This window comes from Aspergillus sclerotioniger, assembly GCF_003184525.1.
Source record: "Aspergillus sclerotioniger CBS 115572 chromosome Unknown BO94scaffold_2, whole genome shotgun sequence".
NCBI lineage: Eukaryota > Fungi > Ascomycota > Eurotiomycetes > Eurotiales > Aspergillaceae > Aspergillus > Aspergillus sclerotioniger.
This window is the reverse complement of record NW_020290992.1, coordinates 424,532-442,560: the sequence shown is the minus strand read 5'-3', so window position 1 is coordinate 442,560 and position 18,029 is coordinate 424,532. Positions and strand designations below refer to the sequence as shown.

The window sequence follows — 18,029 nt, the reverse complement described above, 5'->3', positions numbered from 1 at the left end:
GGTCTGGTAGGCCCTGGGCGTCCCGCTGCCGGGGGGTACTGTGTAGGACGGTGGCATTTATATATAGTGTGCATGCTGGGTGAATACTACGTGTCTACGGCTGTGGCCTGGCAGTGGTTGTGCTACTGGGCAAGAATGTATTCACTAGGCCTTTTTAAAAACGATTAACATAGAAAAGTAATCAGGTAGCAGATAGATCCGAAGAATCACCGCCGCATGGTGCCCTCTAGGCAACCCCACAGCATTCCGTTCTGGACCGTATGACTGAGTCTCCTTCAGCTTTTGTATGGGAGTTTTCACAGCACGACTCCCTGCACGAATTATCCGAAAGAGTTGTAGATGTCGCTTCCGCGAATTAGACTGGGTTGCGGCCGCATTTATTGAGTCTTGAAAAGGAGAATGGCGCAGTGCCCGAGATAGAAGTAGATGAAGTGTTTCGTCTCTGCATATTGTCAGCCACTACCCCTGATATCTTGTCGGTGACACTCACCATGCGTGACGAAGCTTCCGAAGTTCCTGCCAACCACGCAGTGCCATGTCGCACCCTTGCGCGAGTCGAACTGTAGAATGTGAGCGATGAGCCGGGGCTCAGATGGAGTGCGCTAAGCTGACCTCTCTCTTTATGTACTGGGCGATATCCTGCAACTTTTAGCCAGGCTCACCTGAAGACATCGCTGAACCAACCTTCTCGATGTGGTACTTGTCCATCGCCTCAATTGCTAGCCATTGTATTAGCCCCCTTTGACATTACCCGCGGAGGTGACCATACCAACTTCCACAGCCTCCTGCTGCATATCCTCGGTCTGTCGTCTTGTGAGCACAGCCCCTAGCTACCTCCAGCAATTCTTCTTACCATATCGACCGACTTGATCTGCGCTAGAGAGTCATGTTAGCCGTTGTCACGAGGATGCTGCGTTTGAGGACTTACGCTCAAGCTTGTCCTTCTTTTCGCTAGCCATTTTGCTGGTGGTATCTTTGACGTATAAGAGTGGTAGAAAGAGCAATAATTTCAGACAAGGACCAAGCCTCAAACAAACTAGTCTGCACAACAGTTTTCTAGGGAAACTCAATGGAAGTATTGGGAATCAACATTGCTGGCTGCGCGCAATGAGCGCCGCACGGATCGGGCACGGGCCAGGCCGCCCTCCACACCGCCCTCGGCACTATAAGGAAGCAAAAAAAACATTCCACCAAAAATTTTTCGAACTTTTTTTCTTCCAAACAATTCCGTGGCACCCCACTGTCACAATCATGGAGAGCACCAGAGTATTCGTCTCTGGCCTTCCGCCAACCCTTTCTGATGATCAATTGAGGAAGCATTTTGCTACTCGCTTCCAAGTTACGGACGCTCATGTATTGCCCAAGCGCAGGATTGGCTTCGTGGGCTTCAAGAGCCATGAAGCCGCCCAGCAAGCTGTTTCTTATTTCAATAAGACCTACATGAAGATGTCCAAGATCTCAGTAGACATTGCTAAGCCGGTATGTCTTTCATGTTCTCTCTCTCGACGCGCTTCGTTTCTTTCGTCTTCCCCGCTGACAGTCAAGGTGGTCTTGGAACTGACCAGTAATATTGTAGATCGATGCCGAACCCACTCGCAAAGCTGGCAAACATGATAGGACCTCTGCGAATGATGCTACAGAAGCTTCTCTCAAGCGTAAGCGGGATGGCCAAGATGCCCCGCAGGACGCTCGATTGCAAGAATATCTCTCTGTAATGCAACATTCGTCCAAGACCAAGACATGGGCGAACGATGATGACGTGCCCAAGCCTCTGGAGAAAGACTCACCCCCAGAGCAGCCCGCTGAAGAAGAGGAACAACCCCAGGAGCTAACCTATGCACAAAGGAAGAAGGCGAAGCTTGGCGATGACTATGACCAGTCGAGGGAGACTCACACTGCTGACCGTCAAGACCATGTGTCACCCGAACCAATGGTGGTAGACCACACTGAGAAAGGCAACACCGAGACTCCGGCGGAGCAGGACGATGCTGTCGCAGAGACCGAGGAGCAACCTGTTACGGATGCGGACTGGCTCCGCTCCAAGACGAGTCGTCTCCTCGGTCTTCTCGATGAAGAGGAACAGGCAGAATTTGGAACTACCCAGCAGAAGGAATCTGTCTCTGCTGACGTAGCAGAGGACGAAGATGCTGATTCTAGGGAGGCACAGATCGTCGCACCCGCCGCAACCGATGCTGGTAAAACAGTTAAGGAGCCGGAAGTCGACACGAATATAGAGAATATTCGTCTCTCTGCACGTCTTTTCGTGAGAAACCTTGCTTACGACACATCCGAGTCAGATCTTCAACCTCTGTTTGCTCCTTTTGGGAGAATCGAAGAGGTTAGTACATCCACCCACTCTCCAGAGTTGTTGTTATTGCCTTGTATATTCGCCTCACCCCCCCGCTCTATGATGATCATCCTGATAGGGACATCTGATGCAAAGCATATGATGTGAACAGGAAAGAGAATTTTAGTAGATGCCTCTTGTTATCTGATGAGCTACACCATACTTCTATTGCTTGTTTTGACTCATTAGTTTTCTGGATGATGCTAATGGAACTAGATTCACGTGGCCTTCGATACGCGGGTTAATACCAGCAAGGGATTTGCCTACATCCAGTACCTGGACGCTGATGCGGCCATAGATGCCTACAAGAGTCTCGATGGGAAACACTTTCAAGGTCGCTTGATGCACATTCTGCCAGCGGCTGCGAAAAAGACTTACAAGATCGACGATGCTGAAATGGCGAAACTGCCTCTGAAGAAGCAAAAGCAAATCAAGCGGAAGATGGATGCCACATCTTCCTCGTTCAGTTGGAACTCCCTTTACATGAATGTGAGTGAACTAGACAATGAAAGCGCCAATGTCATATGCTAACGGAGTGTAGGCGGATGCTGTTATGTCTTCAGTAGCTGAACGACTGGGTGTCTCAAAAGCAGATCTCTTGGATCCTACTTCATCGGACGCTGCTGTGAAGCAGGCCCACGCCGAAACCCACGTAATCCAAGAAACGAAAGCTTACCTCTCAGCTAATGGGGTTAATATTGAAGCCTTCAAACAGCGGGAGCGTGGAAACACTGCTATCCTAGTAAAGAACTTTTCGTACGGCGTCAAGACTGATGAGCTCAGAAAATTACTCGAACCATTCGGGCAGATCACGAGGTTACTCATGCCTCCCAGTGGGACGATAGCCATTGTCGAATTCTCAAGGCCAGACGAGGCCCAGAAGGCGTTCAAGGGTCTTGCCTACCGAAAACTTGGAGACTCTATCCTCTTCCTGGAGAAAGCCCCCAAGGATCTGTTTGATGCCGCAGCTGTGCCGCAGCCAGCAACCATAGAGACTAAGGCTGTCTCTCAAGGCTTCTCGACCGCTGACACTTTTGCGGCAGATGAAGTTGATCAGCTTACACCCACTACAACCCTTTTCGTAAAGAACCTCAACTTCGCTACCACAAATCAAAGTTTCGTGGACCTCTTCCGGCCACTGGATGGCTTTGTGACCGGCAAGGTTAAGACCAAGTTGGATCCTAAGCGGCCCGGACAAACACTTAGCATGGGCTTTGGTTTCGTCGAGTTCCGGACGAAGGCCCAGGCTCAAGCTGCTCTTGCTGCCATGAATGGCTACAAGCTTGACCAACATGAACTGGTAGTTAGGGTGTCTCATCGTGGAATGGATGCGGCTGAGGAGAGGAGGCGCGAAGATACCGCGAAGAAGGTGGCTGCCAGAAGGACAAAGATTATCATTAAGAACTTGCCGTTCCAAGCCACCAAGAAGGATGTTCGGTCACTATTTGGAGCCTACGGGCAGCTCCGCTCTGTGCGGGTTCCTCAGAAGTTTGACAGGTCGGCTCGTGGTTTTGGTTTTGCGGACTTTGTAAGCGCTCGCGAAGCGGAGAATGCCATGGACGCGCTGAAAAACACGCATCTTCTGGGCAGGAAACTGGTCCTGGAGTTTGCAAACGAGGAGGCGATCGATGCCGAAGAAGAGATCCGACAGATCGAGAAGAAGGTAGGGGAGCAGGTGGACAGGGTCAAGCTACAGAAACTTACGGGGCCTGGGCGCAAGAAGTTCACAGTAGGGGCCCAGGATGGCGACGAGGACTGATGTCCCTTCTCTCTTTCTCCCTGTTGATAGGGACAGACAATGGCAATGGTGTGGTTTTGATGTTAATATCCCTTGCGTCGCGGACTGAACATGGAGTGCGGACGCAGGCAACACGTTCCTGCGGCTGTCAACACGTACATACGCGCCGCGTCCTGCAGAGTTACCCGTCCGCTCGTGCAGTGAAACTCCTATCAAGTCTATCCTGTCATCCCATCGCGGGTTCCTTTATCCTCGCCGATTCAAGGCTTCCTTTCCCTTAACTCCTTATACAACCTAGTCGTTCGAACCCTGGATATCAGCGCGAAGCATAACTAGACCTTGGATCATCCCCAGCAACATTCCGGCATGATCTACGTAACGAGCTTGACATTCCACTCCTATGGCGATGGACGACGTTGTTGGCCACGGCTCATTCCAAAGCATGGTCTTTGCCACAGCCTTGACCGTCGGGTTGTCTGTACCTGCACCTTGGAGTAGCAGTCAATGCTCATCTCGTGCACAAAATCCTCCGAGGAGCAGCTCACTGGTTCGTGCTCCCTGAGGGCCCCTTGCATCAAACTTCCGCTCGTTCCCATGGAGCAATTCCTTCCCTCCTGATTTGCTCGGACACGGTTTTCCTTCGTTCATAGCTCGACCTAGACGCGTGAAGCTTGGGAGGAGATTCCCTTTCCCGCCTTGGACAGTCGACATTGCCCTAGAGGAGGGGTGTATCAACACGCAGCGTGATTCAGTTATGCCACTAGGCCTCCCTCTCCAGGGCGAGAGTGGTTTCCTATAAACACCATGCTGCTCGCTCCCACATTCTCTCTCTCAATTCTTACATTCTCTCCAAGCATCTACGTTCTTGATTGCCGGGTTGTGACTACTGAGTTCTTTGGTAGGCAGTAGTAGGCATTTTGCACTCCTCATCACCCTTCTCTTTGGCATTCTCCGTCATTCTTTCTCAGAGCCTATCCTCTCCGGTGGTCCGCTCGATGGCTCACTGGCAAACGGGGTGCATTGTGCCTCAACACCAGTCGACTCTTGAGAGCCTAGGAGCCCATACGGATCGGGCCCTACAGAATACCTCTGGGAACGTCCAATCATACTCCGACAACCTAGCAGACAGCGGCGCTGTTGGTCGTGACGACCAGCTGCAGCAGCTTGCGTTCAAGTACCCTCAACCCCCAGCTCCAACACATCCAGTGCCCACCGTTCCCACCACCCTTCAGCCCCCTCAGAACCTCCGGCTTCAGAGCAAGAAGCTTCGCCGCTTGCATTCGTTTGGGCCCAGCCTAATCGGTCCTCGTAGCAGGCCCAGAAGCTATCTCCGGTCTAACAAGTATCTGGAGTACAGGTCCCGCCCTCGTCGGGACACTGGCAAAGATGGGGAACCGGTATGGTCGGACGAGCTTGAAGACGCGTTTCAACAAGGTAAGAAGCTTCCGGTTTTGAGAGTGAAGGCACAATTACTGACGTCCACACAGCTCTCGAGGCGAATCCGCCAATGGGCAGACGGAAATGGTCCGAACGAGGAAAGTCATATGGTCGAAATGAGCTCATTGCTGAATTCATCTTCAAGAAGACTGGTAAGCGAAGAACCAGAAAGCAAGTTTCCAGCCACCTGCAAGTCCTCGACTCGTTCCTCAAAGGGGACCCCGACTGTAAGTTGCCACCCACCCAGATGCTATTTGAAGTGCCCCAACTAAGTGCCTTTAGGGGAACGACTTGTACGTGAAGAGGCGGCCGTCCGCTCGAGCAACCAACATCCGCCCGCTGGTCCAAGATGGGGGCCTCCCATGGATCCTCCCTTGTCAAGTCATTATGGCAATCACCTCCACCCCGCCTATCATGACCCTATGAGACAGGCTTATGCAGGCGAGCTGCCGCCGGCTCATTTTTCCTTGAACCCAAGCTGGCACGACACCAACATCAATACCATCCAAGGCCTTGGCTTTGGTATGTGGGTATGCGATCCAGACAAGCACGATCGTATTGAGGATGCGAGCCATATCTACAGCCGCCTCCAAGATGACCAGCGCCACCCTGTCGCGCCAATTTCCCTGAACGAAATCAGAAACTGGCAATCATCCTTCCCATACCTTAATTCACTGATGGCCAATCCAAACTCTCCACTGGATTGCGACATTATCCTAATTGAAGCTAATCTGAAACTAATGGACGACTTCCCCGTCACCAACTCGAAGCTTGGAATTCACATGGAACTAGATTTCGCCCAAGCGAATGCAGCTGGTGTTCCCATGCTCAATGACTTGGAAAACTGGTCTTGCAAGACCTACATGTACGAGAACGGCCAGGAAGTCTACCAGGGTCGTCAGGATGTCGCGAGGCCGGTGCACACCACAACACACACCAAAGTGAAGCCTCTGTTTGAGTCCAAATGGTGGGCCATTCGCTTCACAAAGCTCACACAAGATCAAAAACTGGCTGAGAGTGCTGGACACCATGCCCCTGAGCAAGCCAGAGAGTTCCTCCGCAACCTGACTGTTGTCCAGGAGATTCGGGCCACGGCACCCTACGGCTCGCGGCGGATGTCCAACCCTTACTCAGGACACCCCGTGGAAGAAAAGAAGAGGGTGGCGATCCTTCTCTGGAAATTTCGACAGACGCTGCCCCGCGACGTCGTTGGCACCACTACTTGGCGCCGCGTGATCCCATCTGAGCGGATCCCTCACAGCAGCCCGAAGACAGCCACTGGAATTGATCTTCCTCCCCCATTGTCATTGGCCGACTCCATGTTGTTGAATCGTCCCGGTCCTAGCGTTTACCATCAGCCACAATCTCACGAGCTGCTACACAACAATGGTGTCTCTCAGGCCTCCTGGCCTTTGTATTCGGCGGCCCAGGAGAGCGTTGCGCAGATGTTCAACGCTCCTTATGATTTTCTGGGCCCGATGAAGCAGGAGGATCGTCTGGGTGATAAGATCGCCGTGACTTTGGGCCTGGATGCTTTCCCAAACCTTCAACCACATGACATCAGCCAGCCGACCAGTCTCGGTGGTTCTAGTGGTGGAACGGCAATGCTCAGCATGCCCGAGGTTCCCCTGGCACATTCCAACCACAGTCCATACAGCCTTGAGCATGATGGCCACTATCAGCCCTCGCTTGGGGTGAGTGTGCATGACAACAGCGCCCTTTTGAACGGCATGCTGGTGACAAGCGCACAGTCGATCGACGATATGAGCCACAGTCAGGCATCTTGGATGCCAACCACCACCGCCATGTCAGGAGACATACCCGGCAGTCATTACCCACACATGGCCTACGCATCTTCCGATCACCACGTTGCGGTGCCTCGGGAGCCGAACCCAAGCCACAGCTACGAGTTCATGCCGGAGGAGCTCGACAAGTGGCCGGGCAGTATACCGGCGGAGATGAATGGGGGAGCGCATGAGCATGCGCACTCGGCTTATACGGCGAGTAATACGGTGCAGGCAGTTTAATGGACCGAGCGTTGGCGGACTACTTAATGATAATTATGGCTGAAAAGTACTTTTAATAAGACCCCTAGCCGGGTTGGACTTCAATTCTTATGCAGTGTATAATAATGTCAGGATACCTTTATTTATTTTTATTCACCTTGGCTTGTTGATTACCTCCACATGGAATAACAGTAAACCTACGCAGTATAAAGTGGGTGGTGGATTTAGCCGGGAGGGGCATTTAGCCGGCGGGCAGGGCGGCTTCACTCGGTCTTCACTCGGTCTCGCCTTCCATCCCATCGGACATACAGCCGCGACGCATCATTTAGCCTCCAATGCTTCACTCCGTCCTGTGCTTGGCTTCATCCAGTGGATACGGACAATGGATTTGAGTTTGTGATACCATGACCGAGGGGTAGTCGTGCCCCTCTTAACCTCCTCTCCCCCTTCTCCCCTTCATCCCCTGATCCTGCCTCTACCATACCCTGTACTCAAATCTCACTCCCAATCACAATGGCCTCCCCTACCGTCAAGCTAAGCAGCGGCTACGACATGCCCCTTGTGGGCTTCGGTCTCTGGAAGGTGAACAATGACACCTGCGCGGACCAGGTCTACCACGCCATCAAGGAGGGATACCGTTTGTTCGACGGCGCCTGCGGTACGCCCCCCTTCCACACGTACCTTAATATCAATGAAACTAACAAAGGACTTCAGACTACGGCAATGAAGTCGAAGCCGGCCAGGGTGTCGCGCGCGCCATCAAAGACGGTCTCGTGAAGCGCGAAGAGCTCTTCATTGTCTCCAAGCTCTGGAACAGCTTCCACGACGGCGACCGCGTCGAGCCCATCTGCCGCAAGCAACTCAACGACTGGGGCATCGACTACTTTGATCTCTACATCGTGCATTTCCCCATTTCCATCAAGTACGTCGACCCGGCCGTCCGCTACCCGCCCGGCTGGATGTCCGAATCCGGCAAACTGGAATTCGGCAAGGCCACTATCCAGGAGACCTGGACGGCGATGGAGTCGCTCGTGGATAAGAAGTTCGCGCGCAGCATCGGTATTAGTAACTTTAGCGCTCAGCTGGTCATGGATCTCCTGAGATATGCGAGAATCCGTCCTGCTACGCTGCAGATCGAGCATCACCCGTACTTGACCCAGGAGAGGCTCGTGGATTATGCTCAGAAGGAGGGCTTGACTATCACGGCGTATAGTTCCTTTGGGCCGCTGAGTTTCTTGGAGCTGGATGTGAAGAATGCGGTGGATACGCCACCGTTGTTTGAGCATGATATTATCAAGGGTCTTGCCACGAAGTATGGACGTACCCCGGCGCAGGTGTTGTTGCGTTGGGCTACGCAGAGGGGCATTGCAGTTATTCCCAAGAGTAACAACCCCGAGCGGTTGAGACAGAACCTGGATGTTACGGGGTGGGATTTGGAGAAGCAGGAAGTGGAGGCCATTGGCGCTCTGGATCGGGGTCTGCGGTTTAATGATCCTCTGGGTGTGAGTTTCCTTTCTCTTTTCTTTCTTCTCCCTTGCTGTGTATGTACTGACTTAATTATCTCCAGTACGGACTCTACGCTCCCATCTTCTAGACGATCTGACTCCTACAAATATCACGAATATAATGCTTCATTCCAACCCATGTTTTCCACCGTCCTAAACCAAATGATGTAAACAGTAGATAGCCGGCGATATGATAACGCCAAGACCGCGATAACCAACATTCTCCATCCCATCTACACTCTGTCCCTGACTGACTCCCTCTCTCATCCTCCCCATTAACAATCAACAATGCCCTCCCCCAACCCCAAACCGACTAACCCAACACCAACACCAACATCACTAATAAAAAGACAACCATGCCCCCCCTCCCAAGATGCATCCACATCAAAACCTCCCCCGCCCCACGCTCCCTCACAGAAAGCAAACTGATTCTCTCCGCGCTCCAAAAATTCGGCGAAGTGGTTACATTTCGCAATTTGAAGGTACTCCCCCTTATCCCCCCCTTCCCTAACCCCCAATTCCTAATAATCTGTATACTAACAACACCACAACGGATAAAAAAAAACAGTACGACCCAACCAACAAATCCCCCAAATCATCCGATAACGCCATCGCCATATTCGAGTCCGCGTCCGCAGCGTCCGCAGCACTAGAATCCTCACCTTTGAGCATTCCCATTCCCATTCCCATTCCCAGCCCCAGCCCTGTTTCTGTTCCGGGATCGGATGATAGACCACAATCACAAACGGGGATACGGAATCGAATACACACGCCAGCAGTGATAGAACCACGTACCTTGACCTGCACAATTCAGGCCTCGCGCCATAACCATGCCTCTGCGATGAATCGGAACCCCTACCATACGTTCTTCTATGTCGATAAGTCGAGCCATATGTATGAGGATTTGGTGGGGGCGGGGATTCCGATGGATTATTTGGCGGATGGGCCGATGAGGAGGAAAAATCATGTGCCGGAGAGGGTGAAGAGGAAGTTGGATAGGGATATTTGGAGGTTTGGGGGGAAGAGTTTGATGGGCATGTATCGGTTTGGGTTGGGGGAGGCTGAACGGGAAGGTGAAGGTGAAGGTGAAGGTGGACAGGGGGGTGGGGAGGGGGAGGGGGGAAAGTTATGAAATAATGGTTTTGTGATGTGTCTACGGAGTTTTTCTTGGATGGATGGATGGATGGATGTATATTATGGGTTGGGTTTGGGTGTATAGTACGTTACGTTGCTTCGTATATCGTAATTCTAGTAGGTAGGTAAGTGCTATCGATCGGGAAGATGAAGATTAAGCGCTATGCTGCTGCTGTCAATGGCCTCTTCTCGCTGACCTAGGCCACGCGGATATAGGCTACAATTGTTAGTGATGGGTCAAGAATGAAAGATGCAGGGCAGACTTACTCGCGTCGACCTGCATGATATGCGGTATCGCCAACCGCACCTTATTCCGATACAAAGCCGGCGCCTTCATCTGCAGCGGGTTGCCTTCGAAGTATACCGTCTGCAGCTTCTCCTTGTCGCGGAGTTGGCGCTCCACCTCATCGAAGCTCGAAAGCTGGTTGTTGGACGCCCACAGTTCCTCCAGGTTCTTCAGATGCGACAGATGCTCCAGCTTGGAGACCTGATTGTTGGAGAAGTCCAGCACGCGCAGCGACGTGTTCTCCTCGAGCCCACTCAGCTCAGTGATCGCATTATGAGAGACGTAGAGTTCTTCCAGGTTCTTCAGATTCGCCAGGCCGCTGATACTCGTGAGACGGTTCGACTGGATGGAGAGGATGCGCAGGTTGGAGAGGCCGTCGAGGTTCTATCACCATCATCAGTTAGCCATCCACCACAACCACCACAACCACCCAGCAAGTCACACAACCACATACCTTCAACTCCGTAATCTTATTCTTCCCCAACCACAGCTCCTCCAGCGCCTTCAGCTGACCAAGATTCTCAATCTCCTAAAAACACACCAGTCAGCCATCACCACACCACAAGTATCACACACAATCACAACCCACCCTAATTCTATTCGCCCCCAACTCCAAATTCCTCAACGCCGTAAACGTCTCCACACCCTCTATCCTCGAGATCTTATTCTGCACAAAGTACAGATCCGTCAACTTGACCAAATGCGCAATATTCTTGATATGCTTAATCTTATTGAAGCTGAGATCCAAGCTGGTCAAGTTCTCAAACTCATCCAGCCCCTTCACATGCGATATCAAGTTATCGTAGAGATCAAGTTCCGTCAACGACTTGGCGACACTCGTGGGGAAATCGATTCGCGAGATCTGATTCTGTCGAAGGCATAATTTCTAACCATCCCACACATTAGCATCCACACCACCCTCATCATGAGCGAAATCTCAAGCATACATACCTGCACCTTGGGGAATCTTTCCAACCGTAACGCCGGGATCGAACCTATGCGACAATGAACGAGGTCGATTTCCTGTCCCTATGTTAGCTACTCAAGCCCCCCTCACCCAACAACCACCTCAAACGCGTCAAAAGCGCAAATACCTCTGCATCCGGATCCTCATCCTCTAGTAAATCTGCAAATGCCCAAACCAATCAGCCTCATTCCCCACGTGTCCTATTGCTCCCCATCCCGCAGCCTCTCCCAGCGGAAGAAAACCAGATACCTACCCTCATCGGCCTCAATTTCCTCGACCGGTGGCGCATCCGAATCCGAGTAATCCGGGTCTTCCAGGGCCTCTGGATTCGTGATAGTGGCTTTTGGCTCCACGCGGAGCTTTCCGTCCCAGCCGTTTTTGTCCTTCATGGTGGTTGGGATGTGTGTGTGTACTGTAGAGCACGTTCTGTTGGGGGGTGTGGTGTGTGGATGGGAAATCGTGGGTGGTGGTGGGGAGCGAGCGAGCGGATCGGGAGGGTATGACGATGCCAAGAACGTGACGGGGAGGCTCAAGTACGGGGATTGTCAGGGGGAAATAGTCGATGGAATAGGCAGGCTCCCGGAATATGTGAATGGAGGAGGAATTTCCCTGAGAGGGCGGTGGTGGTGCGCGGATGTCAATGGAAGGATTCGAAGATGACCTGATTGCGGCGTTTAGTCCGCCTGATCTGATCCCGGCCATCCGCCATCAATTCTATAGTATACCGCTCGCGATCAGCGCACATGCGTTCTGTTCATTATGTCATTCGCTACATTTATCTCTACACTGGAGTGGTAGTCTCGTGATATTGTCAATTCAAAAAAAATTACTCAAACACGGGACAAGCTGAATGGTGAAGGCGGACGCTTTTATGTACAGCACGTACGCCAATCAGTACATATACATTGCAAAGCCACCGATCGCCGACAATTCGGGATCGATGAGAGACTATGCGTGTACCAGAAGCAGCGGCAGGCGCTTGGGACATGTATCAAAATGCCACACGCGAGGGGAGTCACCAAAAAGCAGATCATGGTGCGCAAAAGACAAAACGGCGCGGGTTTTGGGGTCACAGGGAGAAAGGAAATAACCAGGACGGCAGTCGAGCCTCTTGCGGGCTGCGGGTTAGACAAAAGGACACAAAATGGAGACGACGAAAAGACCAGAGGTAGAAAAAGACAGATGAAAGAAAAGAGGGAATGTAAATGAGAGCGTATACATGAGATCAGCAAAATTTTGGCTGATGACCAAGACGGACGCCTGCAGAATGCATCAAGAAGAGGAGAAACGTCAAAACACTAGGAAACAAGACTGGCGGGGGTAATCAGGTATCTGCTCGCTGGGAGCACGGGGAACATGGCCGGTGCTCGAAAAAAGGTGCAATAGACAAGGGAAACGGGAATCAAAAGAAAAAATAAAGGGAAATAAAAAAAGATAAAGAAAAGGATGACACATCTTCACCGTGCAACTACCGCAAGCCTCGACGCCCGGGAGAGACTGAATCTGACCCTCAGGATGTCCTGGCTGCAGTTGAACCAAATATCGGACGACTCTTTCTTTTCAAAACCGACTGGACCCACAAAGTGAAGAAGCATGCTGTATAGAAATGCCGGACAGTGTAGAGTTACAGGCATTACAATGCAATGTCGAGAACCAGACTGACGTCTTTCACCTGTGCCCCCGCAAGGTCTTCAAGAACAGGAATCAGATCAAGAAGCTCGTTATCGTGAGCGTCAGAGAACCAGCTGCTGATGGGTATCGCATGTTGAGGGTGAAATATATAGGAAGTCGGGGAATTATCGATGATAATCGTATCGCGCAGGTCGCGACCTACTTGGGAGAGATCCTAACCAGGCATCAGCGTCCACGTCACGCAGCTAAATGTTCCCTAGGCAAGAGACTGACCTTGACATAGTTGCCTTGGTGGTTATAACAACTATCCCTGAACAGTCGGTGGTGGACAACGTTGTGGATGTCCAGTTGATCCAGAAGAGGATCCCCATACTGTAACCCATCAGCGACCGTGAAGTCAACCGTCTGGAAGCAACTAACCTTTGAAACGGAGGCGGTAAAAACAACCACCTCATATAACTCGCCGACCCTTTTCATGAATTGATCGACACCCGGTCGTTTGATCACGTAGATGTTATGGTACTGGCCCTCGATTTCGACAGGAATGGTAAAATCAGCACGTTCAAGAACCTAGAGCGACCGTGTCAGCTTGCATTGTGCTTTGGAAGGATGAAGCAGGAAAAGCGGACCTTAAAGCTACTGTGAACGAGCGTCTCATCCAGGTCGAGAACCAAGCACTTCCTGTCTCGAAGATGAGGCAGAGCTGGAGGCAAGAGGAATTGTTGTTGCACGTCCTGTAATAGCGTGTCTGCCTGATTCCCAGATGGAGCCATCAGTGGAGGTAATTCGGCTGGTAGTACTGTTGCCTCCTCATCGTGTGAAGTATACTTCTCATCCTCATAGCTAGTTTCTGACGACGGTGGCTTAGGCAACTCGTCAGTCGCCACAGCGTCTTGAGTCTTCTCCGTCGGTGTAGTTCCTGGATCTTCCGTTTCCTGGGCGAGATCCTCCGTTTCGCTGGATATCAGGTTTACTTCGGCGGTCGTGGCGGCCGGCAGAGTACTCTGACCGACCCCAGGACCTTGAGACGCAGCATTGTCCTGTGGCAGAGATGGCCCATGGTCGGTCTCAAGTGAATTAGAAGGTACTCCTGCGCCGTCGAGCTGTGAGCCCTGGTCGGGAGTGGTCACAGTGCGTTCTTCGTCTACCTGGGTCATAGACTGATTCGAGGTCACGGTCATGTTGGGTTTCTCGTCCCGGTAGTAGCTCGGGTCTTTGGATTCCGCGGTGCTCGAATCACCCGCATTGGCGTCCGTCTTTTCCGGAGCAGGTTGTGTGTTTGGAACTGATGGCCGTCTGGAAGTCCTCTTGGCTGGGATGGCAGGATCTTCCGGATCATCGCTGGACGAGGAACAGCAACTCAAGAAGGCGAACAGCCTATACGAGACCTTGTTCCTCCTTTCGGGTCTGACCGGTTCACGCAGGTCAGGACTCGCTGCCTTGTCTTCCTCCAGACTCGCCCCCTCCTGGTTTTGCCGACGTGACCTCATACTGCTGCCTCTGCTCCTGTCCCTCCGACCCTTGAATATGCTTCTTTTCGAACCGCGAAGAGTATTCTCGGAGTCATCATGGGCGGTATCCTGGCTCTTGTCCAATGTTGATTGCCGGTCTGCCTTTAAGGATGCACGCGACGGAATGGGCAGCAGCGTGTGCTGTTTCTTCGGTGCGTCGGTCGAAGTGGCTGCCGAGTCGCCTACGGAGCCTTGAGCCGGTGCGACAGACTCCTGAACCGCATTGGAGGGCTCTAGATGGGTTGACAAAGGCGACGCATCTGTGCTGGCGAGTTGGTCCTGAGGCGACGATTCAGGATCTGACAAAGAAGCGATCAGTGAAGATTCTCGGGAGCAAGCCAAGCGCATCGGAGAATTTATCGCGAAGCCAGGAATGGCCAGGAAACTTACTGAAGTCGGGGTGGCTCGTCGCGATAGGCATGGGCGCTTCTCCGGTGGCCGTCTTTGAGTTTGATGGAGAGGAATCTCGCTCCAAGCTCCCTCCGAGCATTGAGGGTAGCAGAGCGAGGTTCACGGGGGACGACAGGGACAGAAACCGGGGGGTAGGAAGGAGAGTGGCGAGAAGATGAGGAGTCGGGGACAATGACCACCAGGGTTACCGCCGAGAAGGGGGGTGCGCCGGCAAGGAAGAGGAGAGAGTGCAGTCACGCCTCCTATGGATGGGATGGGATGGAGGCAGGTTACTAAGGTCGTACCAGTAAGTTGCTTAGCTCTGGGTCCCGGACCACCGCCTTGAAGGAGGTTAGTGCGCAGCACTAAGACTCGTCGCAGTGAGGAAATCCAATCAGTCCTCCCTCCAATATCCAGGAATCCTGACGGCAAACGGGCATAAAAGCATATGCGACCGGCACGATCTGGGACGGGGCCTGGGGATGATCGCAGGAAAGGGTTCGAGCGTGGAAGCGCAGGCTGTCGGGACCAGGGAATCACGTGGTCGGACCAGGGTGCAGCTCTTCCGACGTGTGATGGGGGTTCTAAGAGTGGTACGGAGGAGTGGAGGTAAGGATGATAGTAGTAGTCAGGTAAGTAGGTAGTAGGTAGGTAGGTAGGTAGGTAGGTAGTAGTTAGGAGGGTTGTAACGTAAACGATTTAGGGTATGGATCGATTGTTGCACTGGGGCTGACGGGTTGCTTGCTGGTCAGCGGGAGGGAAGTTAAGGTGAAAAGGAACTCTAGGAATCAGATCGGCGGTTGGGGATCGGATTCTTGTGCTGTGGGTTCGTCCCTTTCGCTTAGTTGACAGACACAAAAGGCGTCAGATGAGTGTGAGAGGCAGATGTTCCACTACCTAGACAGTCCGATGGCGTCTACAACAGTCAGGACGAACAACAGGGGCAGCACGGAAGTCGAGGGAAGTAAGTCCGGGTACGGGGACGCTGGACTTGGAGTCGTCCAGCAAAGCCGGTTGATGATGGTGCCAAAAGGGTGGCTTGTCCTTAGCTCCTGGACTGGCGGCTAACCGGTTTAAGAGGATGAGGAAGGGGAAAGGGGGGGAAGGAGAGGAGAAGGGAGGGGACGCTGGAGAGGGGGGAAAGGTGAAAGGTGATGATAGGTAGTAGTAATAATACGAATGGTCATAAAATAATAATAATGATAATTACAATAAATAATTAATGATAATAATATAACAAGAGTGATAGTAAAATTAAAATTACTGCTGCCGTGCTGCGCGCGCAGGCTTGACTGAAATGATGACCTTAATTAGCCAGTAGGAACGTTGATGCGCCGTCCTGACTTGCTGGGCCACTCGGGGCGGGTGTGCCTCAAGGAACGGGGGGCAAGGGGTAAAGAAAAAAGCAGAAATCGGAGAACGCAAGAGAAATTACGGATGAAGGAAGGGAACGCCTAAGGAGAGGCCGAAGCGGAAAGGTAAAAGAGGGGAAAAAAAAAAAAGAACGGAAAAACACAGGCCAAGTCTGGTCTGGACCAAAAGATGCAGGGCTGCAGAATTGGGGCCAGACACACTCGGACGCCTACTGGCCGGACCAGCTATTGGAGGAAGTTGAGTCCCCTCAAGCAGGCTTGGGGCTGATTTGACGGGAGATGCCCCGTACCTTGAACTTTGCCCGATACCAGAGGAGTGGGAATGTAAAGAGGCAACCATGATGAACCATGTGTCGATGAGGTTGACCACGTACATATCTAGACATGTGCACGACAAGGATAGTAGCCGTCTCTGTAAGTAGGTTGGGTTGATTGCATACAGAGCAGACATACCTTACTTACCCATCTCCACTAGGTAGTATTGCGTACTGATGATGTACTCCGTACTCCGTAATTCATGCATACACGCCCAGGTGGTGGTGGTGGTGGTCCGACTCGAGTCATCCGGAAGAGGACCTGACTTGAATGATCCGTTTGGTATTATTCATTCCCATAATTTAAACTCGGAAGACTGAGGATGGCACTTTTGCTCTCAATAATAAACCCGCACATTTGATTCCAAGGTTCTTGGCGCAGGAATCTTGTTCGCGTTCTTTCCGTGGGCGCTTCCAGGGCGAATCGGGGACAGCCATGGGCCATGGTGGTCTCGATAATCAAGGATGGAAGGCTGGGGTATATCGGGCACTTCAATAGCCCGTCTAGGTACTCCGTACGGAGTATAGAATGTGTAGTCGTGATGCGTATTTGCTCTTCTTTTTTGTGTTTTATTATTCCCCCCTCCCTCGAATTTCTGACTCTGTAGCATCTCGCCTCAGTGGCTATCCATGTTTGTCGGCACGAGTCGGATCAACGCAGGTTGCACCACCTTCACTGAACCTGCAGCGTCCATTCCTCATGATCAAAGCAATCATAGGAAATGTACCCTCCCAGCCCTCTCTCCATCCTCAAGACCCTGAAAAACAGTTCCAGGTGACGGCTTTCTGCTCAGCCATGTGGGCAGCACCAGTACGAAAGTAGGCAAGACCCAGGAATAACTTACAGCTATTGTGGGTGATCATTACTGACTCGGTGATACAGGATCTGAAATTTAATGCCATGTCTTCGTCTTGAGAATTGAGATCCTGGCCGGCACCTCCACTCCGAGAAGCACTCGGTCTTATTCGCTTCTTATCCTGCCAGGCTTCGGCCTGAACACCGTGTGCCTTACGGCTCCGCACATACCTATCATCATCTTCAGTGCCTCTCCAGCCGGTCTTTGATTGGGTCAATCGTTCTCTAGTAATCAGTCTTATCATTGGCCATCTATCACCCTCCACTATCGGTTTGGAGTAGGCATCCCTACTACTAGATACTCCGTACCACCTGCTGCTATCCTCTCCTGCTTCAGTGGGGAATTCCCTCATATCCAAGAATTTGGACAACTAGTATGTCCTGCTTGTAATAGCCCATCACCATGGCTGGCGGATGATGCGCCCGGGGCGGTTCCATGCATCTACTTGGAGTCACCTGCAAATCGGATGCTGTCTAACAAGAATAGGTCCGTGCAGTCGTCTAGGGAGAGTCGATCTTCCTGCGCGGCAGAG

At 52.1% G+C, this 18,029-nt stretch overlaps 7 protein-coding genes across 7 annotated transcripts; 3 read left to right on the top strand and 4 right to left on the bottom strand.

The window, feature by feature from the left end:
- Positions 1-119: 119 nt before the first annotated feature.
- Positions 120-1,080, bottom strand: BO94DRAFT_482280 (dynein light chain DYN2). The gene is made up of 7 exons (XM_025608885.1): positions 929-1,080; positions 854-876; positions 770-803; positions 685-719; positions 613-639; positions 491-560; positions 120-442 (listed from the first exon to the last, which is right to left on the bottom strand). Exons 1-7 carry the CDS (start codon positions 957-959, stop codon positions 378-380), a joined length of 285 nt encoding a protein of 94 aa, XP_025472369.1. The 5' UTR covers positions 960-1,080; the 3' UTR covers positions 120-377.
- A 171-nt stretch (positions 1,081-1,251) lies between these two features.
- mrd1 (RNA-binding ribosome biosynthesis protein MRD1) lies at positions 1,252-4,476 on the top strand (the record flags this gene model as incomplete). The annotated part of the gene is made up of 4 exons (XM_025616337.1): positions 1,252-1,479; positions 1,577-2,338; positions 2,564-2,836; positions 2,889-4,476. 4 exons carry the CDS (start codon positions 1,252-1,254, stop codon positions 4,104-4,106), a joined length of 2,481 nt encoding a protein of 826 aa, XP_025472368.1. The 3' UTR covers positions 4,107-4,476.
- A 604-nt stretch (positions 4,477-5,080) lies between these two features.
- Positions 5,081-7,549, top strand: abaA (transcription factor AbaA; the record flags this gene model as incomplete). Its single annotated transcript, XM_025613053.1, has 3 exons — positions 5,081-5,519; positions 5,573-5,749; positions 5,805-7,549. 3 exons carry the CDS (start codon positions 5,081-5,083, stop codon positions 7,547-7,549), a joined length of 2,361 nt encoding a protein of 786 aa, XP_025472367.1.
- A 286-nt stretch (positions 7,550-7,835) lies between these two features.
- Positions 7,836-9,165, top strand: BO94DRAFT_506708 (aldo/keto reductase). Its single transcript, XM_025609583.1, has 3 exons — positions 7,836-8,186; positions 8,243-9,030; positions 9,096-9,165. The coding sequence occupies exons 1-3, from the start codon at positions 8,042-8,044 to the stop codon at positions 9,120-9,122; spliced, it is 960 nt and encodes a 319-aa protein (XP_025472366.1). The 5' UTR covers positions 7,836-8,041; the 3' UTR covers positions 9,123-9,165.
- Positions 9,166-10,212: 1,047 nt separating this feature from the next.
- On the bottom strand, positions 10,213-12,076 carry BO94DRAFT_530329 (putative protein phosphatase PP1 regulatory subunit Sds22). The gene is made up of 7 exons (XM_025610656.1): positions 11,674-12,076; positions 11,548-11,579; positions 11,405-11,476; positions 11,043-11,339; positions 10,908-10,982; positions 10,435-10,837; positions 10,213-10,384 (listed from the first exon to the last, which is right to left on the bottom strand). The coding sequence occupies exons 1-7, from the start codon at positions 11,807-11,809 to the stop codon at positions 10,365-10,367; spliced, it is 1,035 nt and encodes a 344-aa protein (XP_025472365.1). The 5' UTR covers positions 11,810-12,076; the 3' UTR covers positions 10,213-10,364.
- Positions 12,077-12,781: 705 nt separating this feature from the next.
- psrA (putative general stress response phosphoprotein phosphatase Psr1/2) lies at positions 12,782-15,451 on the bottom strand. Its single transcript, XM_025605647.1, has 5 exons — positions 14,954-15,451; positions 13,682-14,862; positions 13,473-13,622; positions 13,326-13,424; positions 12,782-13,266 (listed from the first exon to the last, which is right to left on the bottom strand). The coding sequence occupies exons 1-5, from the start codon at positions 15,051-15,053 to the stop codon at positions 13,054-13,056; spliced, it is 1,743 nt and encodes a 580-aa protein (XP_025472364.1). The 5' UTR covers positions 15,054-15,451; the 3' UTR covers positions 12,782-13,053.
- A 1,939-nt stretch (positions 15,452-17,390) lies between these two features.
- BO94DRAFT_541727 (uncharacterized protein) lies at positions 17,391-17,849 on the bottom strand (the record flags this gene model as incomplete). Its single annotated transcript, XM_025613052.1, has 1 exon — positions 17,391-17,849. The coding sequence occupies one exon, from the start codon at positions 17,847-17,849 to the stop codon at positions 17,391-17,393; it is 459 nt and encodes a 152-aa protein (XP_025472363.1).
- Between the last annotated feature and the right edge of the window lie 180 nt (positions 17,850-18,029).

What these genes read in the sequence shown, in the direction of transcription:
- BO94DRAFT_482280 (XM_025608885.1), bottom strand. Translation starts at nt 959, where the DNA reads ATGGCTAGCGAAAAGAAGGACAAGCTTGAGC. An exon ending in AGATCAAGTCGGTCGATATG is followed by an intron (nt 804 to 853) that starts GTAAGAAGAATT and finishes ACAAGACGACAG; the next exon opens with ACCGAGGATATGCAGCAGGA. An exon ending in ACAAGTACCACATCGAGAAG is followed by an intron (nt 640 to 684) that starts GTTGGTTCAGCG and finishes TAAAAGTTGCAG; the next exon opens with GATATCGCCCAGTACATAAA.
- BO94DRAFT_506708 (XM_025609583.1), top strand. Translation starts at nt 8,042, where the DNA reads ATGGCCTCCCCTACCGTCAAGCTAAGCAGCGGCTACGACATGCCCCTT. An exon ending in TTTGTTCGACGGCGCCTGCG is followed by an intron (nt 8,187 to 8,242) that starts GTACGCCCCCCT and finishes AAAGGACTTCAG; the next exon opens with ACTACGGCAATGAAGTCGAA. An exon ending in GGTTTAATGATCCTCTGGGT is followed by an intron (nt 9,031 to 9,095) that starts GTGAGTTTCCTT and finishes AATTATCTCCAG; the next exon opens with TACGGACTCTACGCTCCCAT.
- BO94DRAFT_530329 (XM_025610656.1), bottom strand. Translation starts at nt 11,809, where the DNA reads ATGAAGGACAAAAACGGCTGGGACGGAAAGCTCCGCGTGGAGCCAAAA. An exon ending in ATAAGATTACGGAGTTGAAG is followed by an intron (nt 10,838 to 10,907) that starts GTATGTGGTTGT and finishes TGATGGTGATAG; the next exon opens with AACCTCGACGGCCTCTCCAA. An exon ending in TATCATGCAGGTCGACGCGA is followed by an intron (nt 10,385 to 10,434) that starts GTAAGTCTGCCC and finishes TAACAATTGTAG; the next exon opens with CCTATATCCGCGTGGCCTAG.
- psrA (XM_025605647.1), bottom strand. Translation starts at nt 15,053, where the DNA reads ATGCTCGGAGGGAGCTTGGAGCGAGATTCCTCTCCATCAAACTCAAAG. An exon ending in GACGAGCCACCCCGACTTCA is followed by an intron (nt 14,863 to 14,953) that starts GTAAGTTTCCTG and finishes CTTCTTTGTCAG; the next exon opens with ATCCTGAATCGTCGCCTCAG. An exon ending in ACCAAGGCAACTATGTCAAG is followed by an intron (nt 13,267 to 13,325) that starts GTCAGTCTCTTG and finishes ATGCCTGGTTAG; the next exon opens with GATCTCTCCCAAGTAGGTCG.